This window comes from Octopus bimaculoides, chromosome 10 (assembly GCF_001194135.2).
Source record: "Octopus bimaculoides isolate UCB-OBI-ISO-001 chromosome 10, ASM119413v2, whole genome shotgun sequence".
NCBI classification, from domain to species: Eukaryota; Metazoa; Mollusca; class Cephalopoda; order Octopoda; family Octopodidae; genus Octopus; species Octopus bimaculoides.
Window position 1 is genome coordinate 45,208,236 of NC_068990.1, and position 25,311 is coordinate 45,233,546.

The window sequence follows — 25,311 nt, forward strand, 5'->3', positions numbered from 1 at the left end:
ACTGGGTTTGATGTAATTGACTTACCCGCTCCCTGAACTTGCTGGCTTTGTGCTGAAATTTGAAACCATTATTATCTCTGATGGATGTAAAATGACTTGATGAATGTTCTTTCTTTTCTGCAGGTGATGAGGAAGTTGCTAAGTACACATCTTGGCCATCATGTAATTCACATTATGTGTTGTCTGCTGGAAGAAAAGTTAGTAGCTAATCCGTTTTTTTTTTTTTTAAATAATGTTCTGCTTCCTTTATCCCATCCTTTCTCTTTTACTTTTTTCCTTCCTTCTTTCTTCTCTCCTACTTTTTTCTTTATTTCCTTCTTTTCTTTCTTCTTTTCCTCATTAATTGATTGATTAATTAATTAATTAAATTATTTGACAGCTGCAGTCACAGTGAATGGGGTGTTGAAATGTTTGGCCATTGATGAAAGGGTTTATATGTATCCTGTCACTTTACTGTGTCCATGGCCAATACATTTGATACTGAAATGGGTCAATAAGTGTGTAAAAAGATATGCCATAATAAGGTATTGTTTACAACTGCTAGCAGTGGTGTGGGTGGTTAGGGCACTGTTAAGGTAGAAGTGTTCTGTTCGATTGTAGTGATGAGTTCAACTGCATATGTATAGTTTAGGTCTCTCTCTCTCCCTCTCTCCCCCCCTCTCTATCAATTTATCTATACCTTTTTTGAAATATTTTAATCGGGTGAGGAATAGGTAGTGTCCCCGGACTTTTGCTTTCCTTCCCAAACTGATGAAACTGAAGCTGTCAATGCCCATCCTGGATAACTGCAGATCACAAAGCTAACAGGAGACTGTCAGTCAATCTGCTAGTAATAATAACCATATAATATCCTTCAAATTGCACCCCAGCATCTTTTTTTAAATAAAGGGACACGTAGGATAATGTGGTCCTGAGTTATACATATAGAAAAGTCAGTGTGGTCATGGTTGGACTGTCTAGGATCATAGGTCTGCTTGATCAAATCTGACCTCAGACTAAACATCATAGTCAGTACATTGAGCTGAGATGCCTGGTGGTGATTACGTCCCTAAAAGAAAGTAATCCAGTATGTAGATGTTTGATCAGTTGTGGACTTTCCTGTTGATGACAGATGAGGATTTAACAATTTCTTGCTGAGCAACTTGCACTGATGATCTGTTTATTGTGATCAAATAGGTTCATGAGTGGCTGTGTGATAAGCAGCTTGCTTACCAACCACATGGTTCCAGGTTCAGTCCCACTGCATGGCACCTTGGGCAAGTGTTTTCTACTATAGCCTAGGGCTGACCAAAGCCTTGTGAGTGGATTTGGTAGACGGAAACTGAAAGAAGCCCGTTGTGTGTGTGTGCACGTGTGTCTGTGCCCCTACCATCACTTGACAACTGATATTGGTGTGTTTACGTCCCTGTAACTTAGCAGTTTGGCAAAAGAGACCAATAGAATAAGTACTAGGCTTACAAAGAATTAGTCCTGGGGTCGATTTGTTTGACTACAGGTGGTGCTCCAGCATGGCTGCAGTCAGATGACTGAAACAAATAAAAGAATAAATGTTTATGCTGCACATAAGCTCACTCCTGCCATCAAACTGACATTACCTGTACAGGTGCACGGTGTGCCACACATCAGATGTCAAAGTGATCACAGAGCAATGTAAGATGCAGTGTTTTGCTCAAGAACACAATGCATCACCTAGTCTTAGAATTGAAACCATGATCTTGTAATCATTAGTGCAACACACTAACCACTACACCATGTGCCATTACTAAGTAGAGACCAATGAAATAAGTACCCAGATTAGTACTTGTAGTGGCGAGGATGTAATGTTATTGACTAATATCCTTTAAGGGGACACTAACATAGTTTGGTCACAGTCCAATAAGTAAAGACCAATTAAAAAAAAGTTTTTAAAAGCAAAAATTAATATTTAAATAAATAAAATCTAAAATACATCTATTTTTTTCTCTTCTCAACAGAAACCACCCCATCGATGAGCAAGTGCTTCGAGCAGCTGTCTATTATTTGGGTATGGCTCTCTGGGGGTCAAAGAAAGTGACAAGTCTCAGTCAGCCACCATCATCTGTGTTACCTTCTTTTAGACAGGTACTGCTATTACTACTTTTAGTAATTTCTTTTTCTTGTGTTCCTTAAGTGTGTGTGTGTGCATATATATATGCATGCACAAAGATGTGTAGATGTACATAGATATGCTCATTTTTGCATGCATATGTGAATACAAGGTCATCAATGTGCACTTGTACGTCCATGTGTATTTGTATGTTTGTAAGCATGAAAGTGTATATATGTGTTTCTTAATAGTACACTTTGATTGTTGGAATACTGTATTTTCCAGCATACAATTTGATGTAATATATAGTGTAAACATTCAAACATTGTCACTATTTTTACAAATCCTGCTGCATTTTACATGGAATTTTGATCCTCCAAAGACATCTTGGTGTATTCATTAACTTACCTTTTTTGGCTGTAAATTTTGGTTTGAAAAATTCAACTTGTATACTGAATACTATAGGTATTATTTGTTTAAATCACAATACCTACAGTAATTATGAATAGAATGGAAAACTTGAACTATATAGAGGCAGCATGGCTCCTGGTAAAGAATTTCATTTCAGAATCACATTAATTTATGTTTAATACCCCTGTGTAGTATCTTGTCAAGAAGAAAGTGTATTCTACTAAAACCTACTTGCTGACTAAAGTCTTGTGAGTGGAATTGCTAGATGAAAACTGTATCGAAGCCTGCTGTTTATATTCATTTGTCATTCTACATCTCTTTACCATACCAGCATGGGTTAGACAAATATATTATCAAGGCATTGGTTTACAGCCAGATCCCCCTCTTTGATCCAGTAAGGGATCTTTCACACCTCTTTGAAGGCACAAAGCCAGTGTGGATGATCTATTGTCAGAAAAAGGGGAAATCTCCTCACTTGTAACTTGTGATTTTCAGAGAAGCACATATGTATACAAACAATGTGAATGTGCATGTGCACACATAATGAGCTTCTTTTAGTTCTGCTCTACCACATCTCTCACAAGACTTTGATTGACTTGGAGCTATAACTAGAAAACACTTGCTTGATGTGTTACATGGTGAGACTGAATCTGAAACCATGTGGTTGGGAAGCACACTTCTTATCCTCACAGTCATACCTGTGCTGTTTTGACCGTACAAGTATGTCTAGTTAAGAAGGTATATACGAGTGTGTATGTATCCACACATTTCATGGCTTCACTTGTCACTATCTGAGCCAAATGGTGATATTTTGTTTATGTTCCTTGTTGATATCACTACTGGTTGTTCTGTACTTTCAAAGACCAGTGGAATAATAAAAAAAAAAATCCCTTATTTAAAAAAAAAAAGTAAGTGTTGGTGACTGGAAAGGCATCCAATCATAGATACTACCTCAAATACATCCCTGTACAACCCATACTAGCTGTGGAAAAAAAAAAAAACATATGATATAGTGTAGAGAAATATATTAATATCATGCAGTGACTACATACCTCTGGTGTGTGTGTATGTGTGTGTTTGGAATAAATTCTAAGTTTAGCTAACTTAGCCAATGTAATTACTATTTCTATTGTTTTGTCTTCTTTTCTTGCAGGTACTAGATTGTGGAAGTCAACTAGTAGCATTTGAAGTCACTCTTAGTCTTGGTCATTTGGTGAAGAGATATGGTCAAATATTGACCTATGCTGGATGGGATATAGTTTTGGATATTTTAAGTACATTGTTGAAAAACCCTGAAGTAAGTATTTAACTCTGATTTATTGTTCGCATTTGAAGTAGCTTCCATTCTTGTTAAATGTATAAGCCTACCATGTTTCTCTTGTGTCAAATATATTGAGATGCTTTTCTGTTTTATTGTATAGATGTAGACATGGCTATAGGTGCAAACATGGCTACTATAAGCACAAGCATGGCTGTATGATTAAGAAGTTGGCTTCTGAACCATGTGGTTTTGGGTTCAGTCCCACTGCATGGCACTTTGGGCTAGCCTCTTATACTAAGGCCCTGGGCTGACAAAAGCCTTATGAGTAGATTTGGTAGACAGGAAGGGTATTTGGTCATAAAACTACTTCCTCAATAAACTCTCTCCAATCCATGCAAGCACAGAAAAGTGGACATTAAATGATGATATATATACACACATCACATATATGTGTGTGTGTGTGTGTGTGAATGCACATGGCTCAGTGGTTAGTGTTAGACTCACAGTCATGAGGTAGTAAGTTTGATTTCCAGACTGAGCTCCGTGTTGTGTTCTTGAGCAAAACACTTTATTTTCACATTGCTCCAGTTCACTCAGCTATAAAAATGAGTTGCAATGTCATTGGTGCCAAGTTGAATCAGCCTTTGCCTTTCTTTTGGATAATATCGATGGCATAGAGAGAGGAGGCTGGTATGCATGGGTGACTGCTGGTCTTCCATAAACAAACTAGCCCAGACTTGTGTCTCAGAGGGCAACTCTCTAGGTGCATTCCATGGTCATTCATGACGGAAGGGAGTCTTTACCCTTTTTTTGTTTGTGTGTGTATGAGTGTGTGTTATTTATAAATTACCTATATGTGAGACTTTGATTCTCTCATATCTATCTGGCATAGGTTGCATGGTTTGATAGGATACAATGAGCTGCATTGTCCTCCAGTGTCTGCTTTGGCATTGTTTCTACAGCTTTTTCTTTTCCTCTCCTTCCTGTTCTTTTCTTTTCTTTTCTTGCCTTGCAAGTTACTTGACAACCTCACTGATGCCAGCAATGCGAAAGAAGCATCCACCACACACAGTAAAGTGGCTGGCATTAAGAAGAGCATTCAGCCTTAGAAGCTATGCCAAAGCTGACAATGGAGCTCAATGCAGCTCTACAGCACATCAGATCTTGTCCAGCCATCCAACCCTTGCTGGCATAGAAATTGGACATAGAAAGCTGATGATGATGTTGGCAAATTGCATTAATTTTATTTCTTTTTCAGTGGTCTCCGCCAAGCCAAGTGTCAATGGAAGAAAGCTTACACAGTATTTTGACAGATATCGAAACTCTTCAACTACATCGACTTTACAGTGGCTCTACGACTAAGTTATTTTGTATTATAGAATCTTGTGCAACAAAAAGACCTGTAAGTTGCTTCTTTGAAAATAAATCAGTAATTTCTTTTACAATGTTGTTATTGCTGACAATTTGTTATAGAATCAAAGCATTGCTGTGTGGTAAAAAAAAATACTTTACAATCACATGGTTTCGGGTTCAATCTCGCTGCATAGCACCTTGGGAATGAATCTTACTACTGCCTTGAATCAAAACCACAAGCTTATAAGTTAAATTTTCAGAGTACACTATGCAGCAGCTCATTGTCTGTTTGTGTGTGTGTGTGTGTGTGTGTGTATCTATATTGAAGTAGGGTAACAGAATCAGCTTGTGAAACTTTGGTTATGTTCTGGTTAAAGTAAGTTCCAGTCAAATCTTTGAAGGCAGTGTTCCAGCACGACTGTAGTCAAATGTCTGAAGTCAGTAAAAGTTCTAAAAGAATTAAGATTTATTTTTTAAAATAAATGTTGTTTTTAGTAATGTTCTTAATTCTTGTACATTGTTGTAGAATCTTATAGAATTGTTATAAAAGTTGTTTTTTTACAGTTCCCAAAAAATCTTTATTCTTTCAAATCTAATCATTGGTATCCATTTTCTTGCAGGCAGCATCTGTAATATCTTTGATAGATCATACAGCTGAAAGTTTACATCCTGGAGAAGAGAATTGGATAGAAAACCTTCAGCAACTTTTAGAGAAATATTTTAGGTATTTTTTTTTTAAGCCATGTATTTCTACAGCGAGACACCTGTTCCTACCCTTCTATCATACTCTTATCTCTCAACACCTGGCCCAAAGCCACCTCCCTCAATACTGCACTTCCTCACCTCAATCAAGGGCCTTGTCTTGCAAGTTACTTGGTGATCTCACTAGTGCTAGTGATATGAAAAAAGCACTCAGTACACACTGTGAAGTGATTGTTGTTGGGAATGGTATCAGGCCATAAAACCCATGTCAAAACAGACATTGAAGCTCAGTGAGTCTTCTAGCCTGTTGGATCCTGTCAAACCATCCAACCTATGCCGGTATGGAATACAGATGTTTGATGATGATGATGACAATGATTATACCAGTTTTTGTAAATTTAGAGTAAGTTAAGAACTTGGGTTAATTTAAACTAGCAACACCACCAAGCTTCCTTGGTGAGTAGGTTGCAAGATTTGTCAAAAGGCAGATGAACTCAGAAAAGCATGATAGGCAGACTTTAAATGATGATGATGAGGAGGAGGATGATGATGGTAGTGGTGGTGGTGGTGGTATTAGTGGTGGTGTGTGTGTGCATGAGGACTTAAAAATTTCTAGTTTGTCTACCAAGGTGGTAGCAAAAGCTACTAACCCAAGAAATGGGGAACCCTAATAGAAAATCCTGTGGTATGTTGGTTATTGAGTTTATGACAAATGTCTGCAACAATTTTCTATTATCAGCATTTGGCTTCCCTCTTGGCTTGCAGAGACATGACAGGTATTGCAGACTCATCAGACCCATCAAGCTATCCCAACATGAAAAAACACGGGGTCTTTACTTACTTTCATCATTGTCATCATCACCATCACCACCGTCATCATCATCATTTAACATATGCCTTCCATGCTAGCATGCGTGGGACTATACTTTACTATAAAAGAAATAAGTAAAATTAAACTAAACAAGTGCAACTCATGTATATATATATATATATATATATATATATATATATATGTATATATGAAGGGCATCCAGCTGTAGAAACTCTGCAAAATCAGATTGGAGCCTGGTATAGCCATCCGGTTCACCAGTCCTCAATCAAATCGTCCAACCCATGCTAGCATGGAAAGCGGACGTTAAACAATGATGATGATGATATATATAAGACTTTGCCTATCAGCTTCAACATATGACAGCTGAACAACCAGCTGTTAGACTACTCACACAGTAGGACCAGCCATATATTTTGGAAATGCTGATAATAGAAAGCTGTTGCAAACATTTGCCACAAACTCAATGAAGGACCTTCTTCATGGTCACTCGACCTCCTATAAATAGCAGCCAAATTACTCTCAGATGACACTTTACTGTCTAAAGACGAACATATTGGATAATGTAGTCCTGGATACATTGTATCTGAAAATAAAATGGAGTGGTCAAAGCTGGAAAGGTCAAATCTGTGGTCTTAGATTAGCTAGATCAGGATAGACCTGATGGCTAAACATCAACAACCTCATATCGCCATTTGTTTGAATTGCACATCTTTTCATTTGTAAATCATAGCATTCTTCGATCTGCCCTGATCATTTCTTAAGTCCTCCTCGAGTGATTTACCACTCCAACAGATTACCTTTCTACAGACACTCCTGATGCTTTTTCCACTTAGTATTCGCATTACATGTCCACCACCCCACGAACCATGAGGGAGCATCTATAAGTTATTTTGATTTCTATAGAAAAGGCAGCTGAATCTCCTCCAAACCACATCATGCCATTAGATAATGTTGTCCTGGATACCACTAAATAGATGGGGATAGTCGCAGCTGGGATGCCTTTAATCTAAAGAGCAGCTTGAACAGGAGTTACCCTGGGGCTAAACATTCCCAAACCAGTGCAGTTATCTTTATTCCACTCATTGGTTAATACCTTTAATGTTTAGCCTGTTTTTCAGACTTATGTTTAACTTTGCACATAAATTATTAGTTTTAATAAGGTAATTTTAATTTTTGAAACTTATATTTCAGCCATGAAATCCGTACAGAAATCAGAATAAAGGCACTTGAAGTCCTCTCCAATGTGTTATCAGTCAATCGTCAAATGTATGAAGTAGGTGTTAGTTTCTCTCTCTCTTTCCTTCCTCTTCTCTCAAGAACTTTTAATTCAATTGTTAAACAGTTTTAAGATTGAAAAACAAAATCTGTTTGATTTTCTATTACTGCTGTGAACTGAAGAAGAAATTTCTATATGGTTGCTTGGCCCACTAAAAATAGCAGTGAAATCTGCCTCAGATCACATTTTTTATCTTTAAAAAAAATGAACACAAAAAGTAATTTAGTTTTAACAACTGTGTTTGACTGCTATGTAGGATGGTCATGATTAATCATAGATTTACTTGATCAGCTAAACAACTATAACTAAATAATAAAGCTATCAATGTAGGCAAAAAGATTTATATATAATGTTGGACACTATGCTCATCATTTATACTTTTCTCTAAGAGTGTTAGAAATACAATTCTTTCTCCTATAGGCACAAGGCCTGAACTTTTGTGGGGAATGGAGCTAGTTGATGACATAGACCCTAGTACTCAACTGGTACTTATTTTATCAATCTCAAAAGAATGAAAGGTTAAGTTGACCTCGACAAAATTTTAACTCTGAACATAAAACTGGAAGAAATGCCACTAACCATTTGTGTCTGGTGTGCTAACAATTCTGTCAACTTAGTGCCTTAAGAGAAATAATGGAATGGTTAGTCAAGATAAAAAAGGAAAAAAACACAAAAAAAACTGACCATAGACTTATGGACCATAGGCTTATGATCGGAGTTTTGTCAGAAATTTAACTCTAGCGCTCTCTGAATTTTCTGTTGATAAATTCAAAGTGTTCTTTGATAATTTAGTTATTCTCTTATTATTTCTCTTTGATTTAGGATAAACTTGTGGAAATTGTGAGCACATTTCTTCATCGTTTGGAAACTGACCCAGATTCTGCTGTGCGTAAAGCTGGCGCTGAACTCTTGTTAAGTATTGTTCCTTACAGCCGGCATCATAAATACTTACTGGAAATAATTTATAGGGTAAGTTACACTTATTTCTACTGTACAAATTCAAAAAACATAAAATGGTTAATAACAGGAAGGCATCCAGCTGTAAAAACAAGGCCTCAATTAATTCATCTAATCTATGCTTGCATTAAAAAGTGGACATAAAAATGAACAAGTGTCATCCATTCCTTGCAAACAAAGAAAAGTAGCTACAAATACACTAAAATTTTAGCCATAATGTTTCTTCTCCCTCTCCCTTTTCCTCTTTTTTCCTTTTTTCTTTCTATCTCTCCCTCTTTCTTTCTTTTCCTCTATCTTATGTGCTGTATAAAAACAACATCACTATATTAGGTATTGTCATTGTTTACATCTGCTGGTAAAGCATGTCTAGTCATTGAGTAGTTTGTTGTTTGAAAGAGCAAGGGGATAAAGTACCTTACTTGGATACAAGTAAGGGTACCCAGCCATAGAAGAAGTGTCTCATAGCTATTGCTGATGTTGTTGTACATGCCATGCTTTTCAAATTAGTTTAACATCCCCTTGACATATTTGGAACATTTTGAAAATAAGAAACCATTATTAGTAAATTAAATAATTGTTTCGAATTTAGGCACAAATGTAGCAGTTTTGAGGGGAAGGGATCTAGTCAATACCAGCAACCCTAGTACATGACTGGTACTTTATTTAATTTCTCTCCACTATCACCACCACCACTAAAAGAAAAAAAATGAAAGGTACAGTTGACCTTGACCGTGGCAGGATTTGAACCTAGAAAATAAAGAATCAGAAGAAATAATACAAGACATTTTGTCTGACACTCTAAGGATTCTGCCCGTCACTACTCTCACCATTTGTCATCATCATTTGAGGAGACCTGTCAAGTCAAGTGAAATCGTAGTTGTGGCTGAAGAGGACAGCTGTGTAAAGAAGGGCCAATCTCTAACTGTGGAGGGAACCTGTGAAAGAGATAGACCTAGGAAGACATGGGACAAGGTGGTGAAGCATGATCTTTGAATGTTGGACCTCATGGAGGCAATGACAAGTGACTGAGACCTTGGTGATATGCTGTGCTTAAGAAGGCTCATCAAGCTAAGTGAAATCGTAGTCGTGGCTGATGCTGGTATCACGTAACTGGCATCTGTGCTGGTGGCACATAAAAGCACCCGTGCTGGTGGAATGTAAAACGCACCCATTATACTCTTGGAGTGGTTGGTGTTAGGAAGGGCATCCAGCAGTAGAAACCATGCCAAACCAGACTGGAACTTGGTGCAGCTCTGTAGCTTACCAGTTCTGGTCAAACCATCTAACCTATGCCAGCATGGAAAGCAGGTAATAAAAGATGATAATGATGACGATGATCCATGCAGGTATCAGTTGGATGGGTTGACAGGATCCAATGAGGCCAAGGACTGCATCATGTTCCAATGTCTGCTTTGGGCATGGTGTCTATAGCTGGATGCCTTTTCTAATGCCAACCACTTTACTGGAGTGTCCTATGTGCATTTTTCATGCCACCAGCACTGTCAATGTTGCCATGTAGTTCACAAGATTACAAATCCTGAGGGAGTGGGGTCAATTTTATGCTTTGGGATGAGGGGTCAAAGTATTGGATGCGAGGAGGGTGGAGCAGAACAAGTTCTTGTAGAAAAGCTACATGATTCCCATGCATTTAAATGAGTTTTTTTCTGTTTGTAATCATGTATTTACTTAATTCTGATTGCCAAGCCAGTTAATATTGCTATTTTTTTAATTACCCTATGAATTAATTATTGCAGGTAATAAAGAAACCTGTGCAGTTGTGGTTACAATCAATTGAGGGACAGAACGTCAAGCACCATTTAAATGACCCTTTGGTGGGAGACACACGAGAACTTGTGAAAGCTATGGTGGACACTTTTAAGGTAAGAACAAAATTTTTCTTAAAACCTGCACTACAGTCTGTGTGTAGGCACGTGTGTGTGTGTGCACATGAAAAATATTAAATTATTATTTTTATCATGTGTGCAACAGTATTAGCTTACTACTCATGGTCTCACATTCATAGCTGTGTTTAAGAAGCTTGCTTCCCAACCATGTGGTCTCAGTTTCAGTCCTACTGTGCAACATCTAGGGCAAGTGTCTTTTACTTTAGCTTCAAGTTGACCAAAGTCTTATGAGTGAATTTGATAGACAGATACCAAAAGAAACCCATTGTGTGTGTGTGTGTGTGTATGTCTGCATGTTCCAATGTCTTAATATCTTGTGATGGTTGTAAATGAGCTTCACCATCATACAGGTGATGTTTGTTTCCAGTCTTCCAGGATGAAATATGTCTGGACATCAGAAATGTTACTTTGCTTGGAAACAAGTGAGAGTTGGCAGCAGGAAGAGTATCAAGCATAGGAAATCTACCTTAACAAATTCTTTTTAACTTATGCAAACATGGAGAACTGATTGTTAAATAATGATGATACCATACCTGAAAATGTTTGGAGAATATACCTCTTGAAAAGTAGTTCGGTTGTAAATGTTCTTCTTATAATTAAAACAAATATTTCTTAAGTACATTTAACCGTATCCATCCTAAATTCACAATATAGAATCATTTCTTAAATTTGTTGACTTTTCTTATTTTCCAGGCTAAAATTCTCAGTCCACCAGGTAGCTGTTGCCTTTGTATATATAATTTATTAGTACAGTATGCATCGTTCCAGTACTCTCACCCTTTATTGGTCACAACTGGTGGTGAAATCCGATGTAGTGTAAGTATATGTCAAATTAATTAATCTAATGGCATCATTAATTAGTAAATAATATTTATTACCACAGTTATATAAATTCTGTGTGTATATCTGTATATATATTTTCATCATCATCATCGATTAATGTCTGCTTTCCATGCTGACATGGGTTGGACGGTTTGACTGGGGTCTGGGAAGCCAGGAGGCTGCACCAGGTTCCAGTCTGATCGGGCAGTATTTCTACAGCTGGATGTCTTTCCTAACGCCAACCACTCTGAGAGTGTAGTGGATGCCTTTTTTGCGTGCTACTGGCACAGGGGCCAGAGGTGGCTGGTATTGACCGTGATCGGATGGTGCTTTTTACATGCCACCGGTATGGGAGCCAGTCAAGGTGGCACTGGCATCAGCCACGTTCGGATGGTGCTTTTTATGTGCCACCGGCATGGGGACCGTGTGTATATATAAGGTGTATATGGGTATATATTTTTTTTTTGGTTCATAAGTTAAATTATTTGAAGTAATTCCACCTTCATATTAAAGATACTTGATCTTGAAATATTTTTTCTCATCATTCCTTCAGTGTTTGCATGTACAATCACACTCATACTCTAGCTATATTCATAAGTATGCACTCATTTAAACAACACTGTTACAGGCACATAACACACATATACAATATTTATATAAAATTGCAATAATCAACATTTATCAACAAGCAAACACTTACGAAGTATTGACTTTTATATTTATCATTACAGATAATTGAATGTCTTCTGTTATTACGCTGCAACAGTAAATACCAAATAGGGCTGGCAGAAACACCAGACAGCAGAAAAGTTTCTTATAGTCCACATCTGCTTTGTAAAATAAAGTAAGTTTTCTCGTAACATTTTTTTTTTATGTCCACTTTTCTATGATATAATGAGTCAGACAGAATTTGTTGAAGCAAATTTTCTTCCCTGTTTCCAAGTAAGGTAATATTTCCATGGCTAGACATGTTTTCAGGGAAGATTGGAAACAAAGGACACCACTTGCATGACAGTGATACTCGCTTACAAATATCAAGGCAAGGAAACAGAAATACACATAGACACACACACACACACATATACCTGAAGGATTTCTTTCGGTATTTATCTATCAAATCCGCTCACAAGGCATTGGTCAGCCCAGGGCTATAATAGAAGACATTTGCCTTAGGTGCCTCACACTGGGACTAAATCCCAAAATCATATAGTTGTAAAGTGAGCTTGTTAACTACACAGTCATATCTGCGTCTATATATTTTTTAAATATACTAATTGTGTATTTAGTGATTCTTTCATCAGTTCTTTAGCAAGTACAGTGAAGGCTTTGTCTTATTTAGGAAATCTAATAAGACTAAAATTGACATTAAAAAGATATGTCTCCTGTACTTGAGAAATTATTAAAATGATACTAGTCATTTCACAGTTGTTGCCTCTGGAACCCACTTTGGGGTTCTGAGAGACATCCTTTATGTTCTCACCACATACCTCCCAGAACAAGTTGCTGGCTTATTGCTGGTTGTACTGGCATTTGGTGGAGGCTGCAGTGTATTTTTCAAATGGACTCCTCCACCTAAAATCTAAATGTGTCCCTTGTTAAATTATGCAACAGAAGATGCGCTTTGGTTGTTCTGTCAAATCCTTTCCATATTGAAATTTTTGGTGGTCTTATTTATGCCTGGCAGCATGCCAGTATTCATATTTGATCCACAAAATCTGGCAGGCAGACCTAAATAAATGGTTGTTTAATATCTTTAGTCTCAGTTTGTCACACTTGGGAATCCAGTTGGAAAGTCTAATGATGGCTGCTTCGGATTGGACCCTATGGAGGAGCTGTCTGAGTATTCTACCTCCATGACCTTCCCAGGAATATTGGGTGTAGAAGATGGATGGATGAATATTAGCTATTGAGCTAATGTTCACCTTTCCTTGCCACATATTTTTAATTTGATATTTTTTTAATACTCCTGGAACTAAGTATGTTAATATGGACTTAATAAACAAACAGTTTTTGCAGTCATAAATATAGTGTTATTGATGCAGTTGTTTCAAATGTGTTTTAATGCAAGATTAATTGTACTTGGTAATTAAAGCCATATAGACAACACCAGAATTTGAAGTTAATATTTAGTATATCTTCAAGGCAGCAAACTGGCAGAATTGTTAGCATACTAGGCAAAATGCTTTGCAGCATTTCATCTGTCTTTACATTCTGAGTTCAAATTCCACCAAGGTCAACTTTGCCTTTCATTCTTTAAGGGTTGATAAAATAGTGCCAGTTGATAAAATAATGCCCTCCCTTGGAATTGCTGGCCTTGTGCCAAAATTTTGAAATCAATATTTAATATATTTTAGTTTCTTAAAAGCAACACTATCTTTCATTTCTGTTTCCAGCCAACAGTATGGGATAAATCGAAGCCCACCTGCAACACCCACCCACCAAGCTTCAGCATTATCTGTTCAGAATTCAGTATCTGTTATTGATTTTTCACAAACCCTGCTACTTTTTAGTGATTGTCTGAAGCATGTAAGTAATGTTTACATTTACTTCAATTATTAATGAACCCTAAAACCAAAATCATTTACCAGTTTTTTTTTTGTTTTGTTTTTTTTTTTTCTTTAATTTATTTTAAATGAATACCATCTTTGAAATAATTGAGTGAAAAAGATATTATTATACTTACTTCATAAATAACAACAAAAAAAATCCTTGTTCTTTTTTTTTTTCAAAAATGTTTATGATTTTATGGAGTTTTCTTAAAATTTTGGTCACCAAGTTACATATATAATCATGTGTATTTTAGTAGTATTTTTGTTTATATCAAACATTTTAAACACTTTAACTGCAAAATTAAATTTCATGGTTATTCCACAAATTATATTAAATATCTACTAAAATATAGAATCTATTTTCTGCAAGTTGTGTTGCCTCAATAAAATTGACATATCTCAAACATGACACTGTTTTCAGCAAAAGATAGACTAGTAAATGAAACTGCTTTCAATAGTTAAAGGTAATGAAATTGTGAGCAGATATATTCGATTTCCACATTAAAACAATTAAAACAATTTTATAACTGAGGAAATCTTTGAAGAAGTCATTTCTTTAAATTTTATTGCATGTAAAGTAGGCACAGGTATGGCCATGACATGTGTAAGTTTGCTTCTCAACCAAATGATTAAGTTCTGGTCTCACTATCTGATAGTTTGGGCAAGTGTCTCTACTATAGCCTCAAGTTGATCTTGTGAGCAGAATTTGATGAATTGGAACGATGCAGAAGCAAGTCATGCATACATTGTGGTCTCCTGTCAAAGACAACAAATGATGGTTCCACATTTCTTGTTGAACTGTCTGCACAGATGATTTTGTTCACAGGAGTCAAATGCTTGTGCTGTACATTAGCTCACTTCCTCCATCAAATTGACTTTGTGTGTACACCTACATATCAGGTGTTGAAGCAATCATGGAGCAATGTGGAAGTGAAGTGATTTGCTCTAGAACACAATGTACCACCTGGTCTGGGAATCAGAAGTATGATCTTGCAATCATGAATGTTACACCTTAAGCCCCATCATATATGTACATGCATATATACATACATGTGTTTGAGTAGTGTAGTTTTGTAAAACAGTGCATTTCTTCACATCAAAATATAATTTAACCATTTAATAAATAGGAATTTGTAAATAAGTACTGTGATCAATATGAAGGTGCAGTTGCAAATTTGCTTTAATCTATTTAATAAGCTCTAACACTGATAGAAAGATGTAAAATTCAGTGTGTGGAATAGTCAATTAAGTTGATTGGTATTTATATTACCAACACCAAGGAACCAAGAGGCAAAGTCAGCTCCAGGTTTGTTTAGAACATAGAGCTGTGGAGTATTTTGTGCATTATTTTACCAATTTGCCATTGACTGCCCACTGGTTGAATTCATATAATATATACCATTCTAGTTTAGAGAGGTTTTGTTGCATGTATATATATATAATACTAAAACTCAAAGTTTGTTTTCCTGCCATTTGATTAAGATGATAAAGATTACAAATAAAATGGTAATTTTCCCCTTTAAGAAAAAAAAAAAAAAATGAAATTGAAAATGTCGACACTTCAAAGAGTCATCGGTGGCTACTACTGTCTGTCCTTTTCCCTTACTTTCTTTTTTTTTTTTTTCCTTAATCATTGATACAACTTTCGAGTCCTGTTGACTGAAAGAAAGAAATTTTCCCTATATTTTTATGAGATATTTTTGGATCATGGGTACTTGCTTTTTTTCTTAAAGGAGAAAATTATTTTATTTAAAATAAAATATTAATCTTTATCAAAAGGCAGAAAAATAGACAGAGAGACTAACTCTTTGTAGACAAAGATCAGTTGCAATGGGAGGAGTTGAATCTCATAAGAATGGGAAAACAAACAACAAATGGATTGTACTTTATAATGAAACTCTTTTAAGAGCATTCAAGTGTCACTGCAACGTTGAAATCGTTCTCTCAGTGAGGTCAGTTAAGTACATCATCAAGTACTCTCTGAAAGGAAATGACCAAGCTGCTGCTCAAATAAACAATGAGAATGAAATTAATCAATATCTAACGGGTAGGTATATTGGACCATCCAAAGCAATTGCATCCATTTTAGGATTTTCAGTTTATGAAAGAACACCTGCAATAGTGAGACTGCAAGTTCATCTCCCAGATGAACCAAGAAATAATGAAGATATATATGGCTGTCAATGAACAACATTGACAATTTTTTTCGTTGCACATCAGTGATGACTTTGAAAAAACATGACTTTATGCTGAAGTACTCATGTATTTTACTTGAAACTCTATGACCAGAATTTAACTTTTGTTTTAATACACACACACACACACACACACACACACACATATATTTGTTACTAGTTGAGGAAATTACATGACTGCTATTCAAAATATGACTGTTTATGTAATGACAAAATGTTTAAAACTGCAAACCATAAATAACGAATCACTTTATCTGTTTTTTTTTTGTTTTTTGTTTTTTTCTTTAGGAAAGGGATTGGAATGTGTGGAAATGTTTTTTGAATCTTTTCCCAAACCTATTACGAAATAAAACTTTAGTTCTGTCTGAGAGAGGACAATTGATTGATTTGCTGTGCCACAGTCTCTGCAATTTAGTAAGTATTACTTTTTACCTCATTTGTACCAGTTTGGGGCCTGAAATATTCTTATTTTCACTAATATACATCACTTGCTTTCAAGACACACTTCTTTCTTCTATGTCATTTCATTGAGATTTGATTTATTTCTTATTTAGCAAAGTTTCACTCACCAACTCCATACTTCCATCATTAGTTCTCAGATGAACAGCTTCCTCTCTTTGCTTCTTTGTATTGCTACTACAACTGCATCTAATTCCTCTACATGGTCACTTGACCTGCTAGAAATAGCCACCAAATCTCCTGTAAATCACACATCACATTTCTAGAAAAGAAGACATTGGATAGTGTGGTTGTAGGTTCCCTGCACATTGACAAAAAATCAATGGTCACAACTGGAATGCCTTTGTTTGGGGATGACCTGGGGCTAAACAGCAACAATCCCTGCTTGAAACCACTTTATGAACCTCACTACTTTTCCTCTCGTAAATTTTGTATCTTGCCCAAGAAACCTCATACTAAGCACTTTCCCCAATCCTCTAATTGTATGTCTTTTCCATCTAGACCCTCTCTGTCACCTTCACTACTTTTCCTCCTCCTCCTCCTCCCACTATGTTTCTTCTCCTTCACTCTTACAATGTTTCTCTTCCTCTTTCATCACTCTTGCTGTGTCTCCTCCATCATCCTCACTATGTTTGCCTTTCTCTCCTTCCAGATCCTGCATTAAACGCTTCATCCAATCTTTTCTAACAGCTTCAACTTAGCTCTGGAATTTCTTCTGCTCCATCAACCTACAGATGTTCAAATGAAGCATCAATTTTGCCAGTCAGTTGTGACCTACAAAGGCCATCAGCACAACCTCTCCTCTCCTCACTGACTGGCTTACAAAAAAAGTGATTATGAAGTATACACACCACATGCTGTGATGTTATGGTTCTGTAACACTCACCGTATGGTGTTCAGGTGTTCAAACCCAAGACAAAGCTTAAAAATCTCACAAACAAAGCACACACACTGTATGTTGTGGCATTAAGTCTCTATAAGAGTTCAAATCTATAAGGCAGGGCATGTGACTCTTTATCCTTTAGCTTGTCACATTGACATATTCTTCTCTCATTTCACACTTGAATAGTGAATAGTAAACATTCAATTATAAAATTTATTGTCTGAACAATATCCAAATGTATTAATTTGCATAATTGATTCCACCAATAGCAGCATGAAAATAATTGACAAAGGATCCTTTATGTAGTCGCTCAACCTGCTTGAAATAATAGCCAAATCTCCTTTAAATCACACCCTATGTACTTAAAAAGAAAGAGATACATTAAACCAGTGGTTCTCAACTAGGGTTCACATGACCCTTGGGGCTGGAGGTCCACATAACATTTTGCTCTTAAAAATTTATGTGCAATAAATTGGCTATATTTCTATAATACAGAAAATGTTTTTAGAATTTTTTATACAATTCCTAATAATATTTGATTATAGAAATGTAATAAGATTTTTTTAAAAACACTGAACACATATGAGGATCCAGTAGAATAGGAATCAAAGGGTCCATAGGCGAAAAATGGTTGAGAACCACTACATTTGATGATGTAGTAAGATATACAATATGGTTTATAGAAAAGGCAGGATGTTCATTGCTAGAATGTCTTTGATGTTCTTTGCTAAATTGTCACAACATGGCTGTGTAGTTTATGAAACTTACTTTCCAACCATGTGGTCTCAGGTTCAATTCCACTGTGCAGTACTTTGGGTAATTGTCTTCTACTATGGACCCAGGACAACCAAAGCCTTGTGAGGATTTGGGAGAAAAACTCTGTGTGTGGGTGTGCATGTACCCTTGTCCTGATACCTCTTTATTTTAATTAATTTTTATTTTAAATATTTTTTTTTACAGAACAGAAATTTACTTTATAAAAAAGGACAATGATAAAACATCTTATTTTTTAAAATTCAAACTGTTTTATTTAAATATTAATTTTTATACAGTTGCTATTCAATATCTTCACTATTGTTCCATTTCAAACTGTTTTTTGTTCTTAGATCACAGACCGTAATCTGGGTTTACCTAGAAAATTAATAAAAAGCCCGTCCAAGTTTACTACATCTGATTTCCAAGCTGCGGTATTTCCTGTCCTCAGTGCCATAGTAACTTACCAGAGTGATTTACAAAGATCTCGACAGGTATATATGTATTAACAGAAAATCTTTCTCTCACTGTTACCTGCATTCTTTTCTTTCTCACCATACATACCTTATTTCTGTGATTATTTTCTATCTTTCTTTATTTCTTTATAAGTAACCAGAAAGGTTCGCATTGCATTATCTTTTGATACTTATGATAAAGGCAGATTAAAGAAAAGATCCTGGAAGATGTAGTTACAACAAAAGTTAGGCTTGAGACCTATCTTATTTCATTATGAGAAAAGCAATAGATATGTAGCTTTCTCACCAATGTTTATATCCTTTGCTCATCCCTTACACACACATATATATATACATGGACATGGCTGTGTGGTTAAGAAGCTTGCATAGTTTAGTTCCACTACACAGCACTGTAGGCAAGTACCTTCTACTATAACCTTGGGCTGACCAAATCCTTATGAGTGGATTTGGTCAACAGAAATGTAAAGAAACCTGTTTTATATATATATATATATATATATATATATATATATATATATATATATATATGTTGTGTGTGTCTCTTTGGCCTGACATCACATGATGGTTCTAATTGAATAGTGGTTTCAAATTTTGGCACAAGGCCAGATATTTTGAGGGAGTGAGTTAGTCAATTACATTGACCCCAGTGTTTAACTGGTACTTATTTTATCGAGTTCTTATTGAATATTACCATCATACAAGTAATGATGTATGTTTTCAGTCTTCCATGAAAAACATATCAGGCGAAAGGGAAATATTAGCTTGCATAGGAAAAGTTGAGGGTTGATGACTGGAAAGGCATCCAATAGTAGAAAATCTGCCTCAGTGTCTTCTGTATGACTCATGGAAATGTGAGCATTAAAATTATGATGATGACAGGGTACATTACTACATAATGTCTATTTATTAAAGCCCACTTACAACATATTGGCCAATCTAAGGCTATGGTAGAAAAGTGAGAGAGAGAGAGAAATTTTATTTCATTTGGTTATTTGTCAATTTTTAATATCCATTTTCTTTCAATTACAGATGGAATTAATAAACTGCTTTAAGATAGGTCTGGTGTCAAGGTGTCCTCAGCTGTGTATGAATGCACTTCGAATGTGTGCCTTTGAGATGCCTGATGCCATGACAAGGTTTCTCCCAGATATCATCCTTTCTCTCAGTAAAATTTCTTCCACTATCTATATGGGAATTCCTGTACTTACCTTTTTATCAAGTAAGTAGAACATCTCAACATTTCCTCTCAGAATTAGTTTTCTGTGTGTGTGTGTGTGTGTGTGTGTGTGTGTGTGTGTTGTGTGTTGTATTGTGTGCGTGTGTGCACATATGTATACACACATATATCCACATGTGCACACACATATATCCACACATGCACACACTCATACAGACACATATGTATAAACACATACATACATATGTGTGTGGGGTGGAAGATATTCTCTCAAAATCTTGACATTCTGGTTTGAAAAATGACATGCTTTTGAATATAGATTACTCTGGAATGTATTGATTGATAGCAGATGTCATATTGATTTATAAGTTATTGTTTTTTTTGAATAAGCATAGTTTCAAATTTTTTGATTTTCACACTTCCTCCATGACAATTAATAATAGTATTAGCAAAGTGAAATTGGTTCATCTTTGTATTAAAACTGTTTGTATAAACAACACACTGGATCTAGCATCTCACTCTGCAGTGTTCACTATTTCCTACCAGGATATTGCAAAGTATGTAGACAACTCATAGCAGCATATTGATGATAATAATAGTAATATATGTATAATGATAGTATGTGAGGACACGTGGCTTAGGGGTTAGGGTGTTGCACTCGTGATTGCAATTTCAATTCCTAGACTAAGTGGTGCATTGTGTTCTTGTGCAAAAACACTTCCTCTCATGTTGCTCTGTGATCACTTCAACACCTGACGTATGGTACACCATGCACCTGTTCAGGCAATGTTGATTTGACAGAGAGAGAAACTAATGTATGGCACATACATTTGATACTATAAACAAATCATTTGTGCAGGTTGTTCGGCAAATGCTCATACGTCATCTTCAACAGGAGAGTTCATCATTAACTATAATTGTTTTCATTGACAACCCTCAATTTGGGTACTAAATCATTGATACTGTGGTGTTAAACTCAAGTGATGGCCCACATATATGATGTTGAACTATGAATCAATGACTGTCATTTGCTGTATTGCACTAAGTTCTGTGGTGATAACTCTGATGTATGAATGTTCTACAGTATAAAACTAAATTAATAGTGACTTGCTGTTTCCATCAATACTGCCTTCAGTACAATTCTCAAAGGTGACACTTTCTCCTAAATTCAGCTGTGTTCCTCAAAATTCTATGATGCAGAATACAACCTACACTCAAGAAGCATAACTAACCTACACCTAGAACTACTCACTGGATAATGTGCCAAAGGGACTCACTTGGAGAGATTCAAGGACTCTTTGGAACAGTTCCTTAATGCATGTGCGGCATACAGGCAACCATCCAGTCATTTTGTGATACACTGCTATCAGATAATTTTCCTCTTAAGAAAGACCAAAAGACTATCCATGAGAAGTGGTGACTTAAATAGAATTGGAATTCTGTTAAGGATATTGATGATGATACCAACCCCACCACCAACTGAATACTTATCCACAAAGACCGTTTTCTTCCTCTATGAGGCCTGTGCTTCTTTGAAAGATAATTCCTGTTGCTAGATGATGTCAAGAAAAACCTTGATTCTTTTATTTCTTTTAATGGCTGCTAGTCAGCATAATTAGTAAAGTGTTGGACAAAATACATTGTGTTCAGAAGTTTACTTTGGCTTTTAACCATCTGAGGTCAATAAAATAAGTATCAATTGATGAAATAAGTACTGACATTAATATATTCAACTATAGCTGAGAAGGCAGTACTCTGTCATAGTCATGGCCAAAAAACTGAAACCAGAGAATAAGAAATAGGAAGAAGTACCAAATAAAGCAGTGTATTACAAGCAGTGGGAGCAGAGAAAAGAATGTTGTAACTTCCACAGCAACTAACACTATGAAGGGGTCCTGAAATGTTCCTGGCTTTGGATAAAAAAAGAAAATGCAAGAGGATCAATTAATTATGATTTTATTTAACATATTCCCTGCCTCAGATTCACACACTTTTTGCAACAGCCTTTCAGTTTTTCTAAGCCCTGTAAAAGAATTCAGGAGTTTGGGCTTCCAACCAGGCCTTTTGTGATACCCTTAAAGCCAAATACTTTTCAGCATCCCCTCATAAGCTTCGTTATGATTTAATTAGATTTCTATTTTAATTTGTGTATGCCAATTTAAAGCTGATATTTTCAATTTCTTTTTCTTTTCTTTTCACAGCAATTGTTCGTTTTCCTAATCTGTATATGAGTTTTACTTCTGACCAGTATTTGAGCATTTTTGCTATTGCAATGCCTTATACAAATCCCTTTAAGTAAGTTTTATCCATCTCTTACATTTTTGTAAAGTTTGATATATCATTATTTCAATTTAAATCTAATCATCAATTAGTTTTAAAAATTGTCTAGAAATGCTGATGTAAATGATAGAAAATACATTGACTTCATTTTTCTGGTGAAACTATTTCTGTTGATTTGGAAATTAATCCCACTTTACTAGTTATGAATTCTATTTTGTAAGTAACCACACAGTTGTTTCAGGTTCTGTCATACAATGTGGCACCTTGGGCACCTCAGACTGACCAATGCTTTGTGAGTGAAGTTTGGTTGATGGAAACTGTATGGAAGCACTTTGTAATATATTTGTATATGTGTATGTATGTGTAAGCATGCATGCATGTTTGCATTAGTATTTGTTTCTATGTGTTTCAGACTGACACTGAGCAATGCTGCTTTGTTTCCATCTATAAACTATACAGACTTCTGTTCAGTAATTTTGTTGGTTTCTGTGTGAGGCCCATAGGAATAAAAAATTTCCTTACTTGAAAAAACAAAAACAAAAAAACAAGTAAAGGTCGGCAACAGGAAAAGCATCAAGCTATAGAGTACTGTCTAAATAAATCTTAACCCATGCTAACAGGGAAAGAGTGGACATAAAAAAAAAAACATTGGTTACTTTGACAAGTAAGGGGGTAAAAATAAGATCTCTCTCAATGTCTCCCCATATAACACTTATGTCCCTCTTTAGTGAGAGCAATAATCCTTGTGCTTTTCACATTCAACCGTCCTATTATATCGGTTATTAATTTCTATTAAATCTCTGTACTCCCAATTGCAATTGTTGTTTTCCACATTTCTTGTAGTCTTTTCATTCCCTGCAATAGTTAATTTTATTTATTGTTTTTTGTTGTTTTTTTTTTCAGTTACATCTACAACAGTTTGCTGTATAATTTTGATTGTAATTTAATTCCTCTTTATTTTATCTTTACTTGATTAGATTCAGTCATTTTATGGTCTCATTAGCATATCATGTGATAGCTGCTTGGTTTACTCACTGTCGGGTTGAGTGGAGGTGGCATTTTGTAAAGTATGTCCAGAAAGTAAGTTGATAGTTCTTTTCCAATTAAATAATTTAATAATAATGAAGATGATGATGATGTTGATGATATATCCAAAATATAGATCTGACTAAATTATTGATTAACTTAATTGTTCTTAATGAGATAGACGGTAATACGTAGGTAAATGATCTATGTAGTAACAAATTTTTGAATTTGTAAGAAAAAAATTCTCATAAATAATTCCTATTACCTTAGAATTTAAATTTCAATAAAATTTGTTTTTTAATTATAATTTTGTGCTTGTGTTTTGTAGAGTTTGAGTAGATATGTACAGCAAGAATTTGAAGAAAATGCCAAGCAAAGATTAAAGAACTGTGATACTAGTCACAGCCCAGGGAGCAGTAACAGTGCCATCCGAGCTCGTGCAGGAAGTTGTGAATCTGCAGATAAAACAAGGTAAGATTTATATTATCTGCAAGAAAAGCTTTAACGGATATTTAACATTGATGAATCATCCTATGAGCTGTTAGGCCATTAAGGCATCATGACTGACTTTGTCTTGGCAGGCTTCACTGTGTGGGTGGTTAAGAAGTTCATTTTACAACCACATTGTCCAGGGTTCATTCCCACTGTGTGATACCTCAAGCAAGTGTCTTCTAACATAGACTTGGGTTGTTTCATACCTCGTGAGTGAAATTTGATGTAAGCAGTTTGGAAGACTATTGAAGATTAAAATATATATGTGTGAATATATATATACATGCACACACACACACATATTCATTCATTCATTCATTCATTCATGACGGTGCATGGCTTAGTGGTTAGGGTGTTGCAGTCAAGTTGGCAAGATCATGGTTTCGATCTCCACACTGGGCATTGTGTTGTCTTCTTGAGCGAAACACTGCATTTCACATTGCTCTGCAATCATCTCATCATCTAACATGTGGCACATCATATACCTGTAAGGGTATTGACAATGTGATAGAGGGAGCAGGCTTATGTGAACACAAACATTTGATCACTATAAACAAATCATCTGTGTGGTTGTTCAGCAAGAAATTGCAGAGCCTGCATATATCATCTTATGACGGGAGAGTCCATGATATAGATATATAGATAGAGTGAGAGAGAGATATATATAAAAGAGTTGAATTAAGTCCTGTTCTAATGAAACACTCATCAATTTTACAGTGCTACTACTGTTTACATTAATAACCTATTTCTACCCCTTGAGGCACATCCACTAAGTGGTTTGGGTCATTTGAGAGTTAAATATGTCTGTCTCATTGCTCAGTATTGAAAAATTAACGGTACAATCCTCATACAGGAATGGTAAATCTGTGACTGCAGGTATGGCAGCATGGTTCAGAAGTTCAGTTTGCAATCATGGGATCCTGGTTTTAACCCCACTGTGTAGCATCTTGGACAAGTTTGTTTACCATAGCCTCATGTTGACTCAAGCCTTGCAAGTGAATTATGGATAGATGGAAACTGTGTAGAAGCCTGTTGGTTGAATTGTATCTTTAATTTAAAAGTCGAGCTGTCACACTGATTTGGTTTGAGAATTACATCAAGTGTATTCATGCCTGTGGAATATTCTACCGCTTGTATGTTAATCTAATTAGCCATTTAGCTAATCAGACAACTGAATGTTCATTTCCAAAACTGACTGAACTTCCATCAGTGACCGACATCATCATCATCATCATTTAACATTTTCGTTCCATATTGGCATGGTTTGACAGGAGCTGGCAAGTCAGAAAACTGTGCGAAGCTCTACTATGGCATGGTTTCTACAGTTGGATGCCCTTCCTAATGCCAACCACTTTATAGAGTGTACTGTGTACTTTTTACATGGCATCAGCAGCAGTGAGGTCACCAGATAATTTATAAGCCAAGACCCCTCAGCTAT

General features: G+C 35.8%; 1 protein-coding gene across 2 annotated transcripts in view; it reads left to right on the forward strand.

Moving 5' to 3' along the window:
* Nucleotides 1-25,311, forward strand: part of LOC106867843 (tuberin) — a 133,558-nt gene that overhangs the window by 73,363 nt on the left and 34,884 nt on the right. For both annotated transcript variants that reach the window (XM_014912876.2, XM_014912877.2), the window contains exons 9-25: nt 124-197; nt 1,974-2,100; nt 3,630-3,773; nt 4,996-5,139; nt 5,711-5,814; nt 7,816-7,897; nt 8,723-8,869; nt 10,612-10,737; nt 11,455-11,577; nt 12,315-12,427; nt 13,977-14,109; nt 16,616-16,741; nt 18,776-18,916; nt 19,928-20,117; nt 22,277-22,370; nt 23,333-23,435; nt 23,710-23,852. In XM_014912876.2, coding sequence (XP_014768362.1) covers nt 124-197; nt 1,974-2,100; nt 3,630-3,773; nt 4,996-5,139; nt 5,711-5,814; nt 7,816-7,897; nt 8,723-8,869; nt 10,612-10,737; nt 11,455-11,577; nt 12,315-12,427; nt 13,977-14,109; nt 16,616-16,741; nt 18,776-18,916; nt 19,928-20,117; nt 22,277-22,370; nt 23,333-23,435; nt 23,710-23,852 — 2,114 coding nt within the window. The remainder of the gene's footprint in view (nt 1-123; nt 198-1,973; nt 2,101-3,629; nt 3,774-4,995; nt 5,140-5,710; nt 5,815-7,815; nt 7,898-8,722; nt 8,870-10,611; nt 10,738-11,454; nt 11,578-12,314; nt 12,428-13,976; nt 14,110-16,615; nt 16,742-18,775; nt 18,917-19,927; nt 20,118-22,276; nt 22,371-23,332; nt 23,436-23,709; nt 23,853-25,311) is intronic.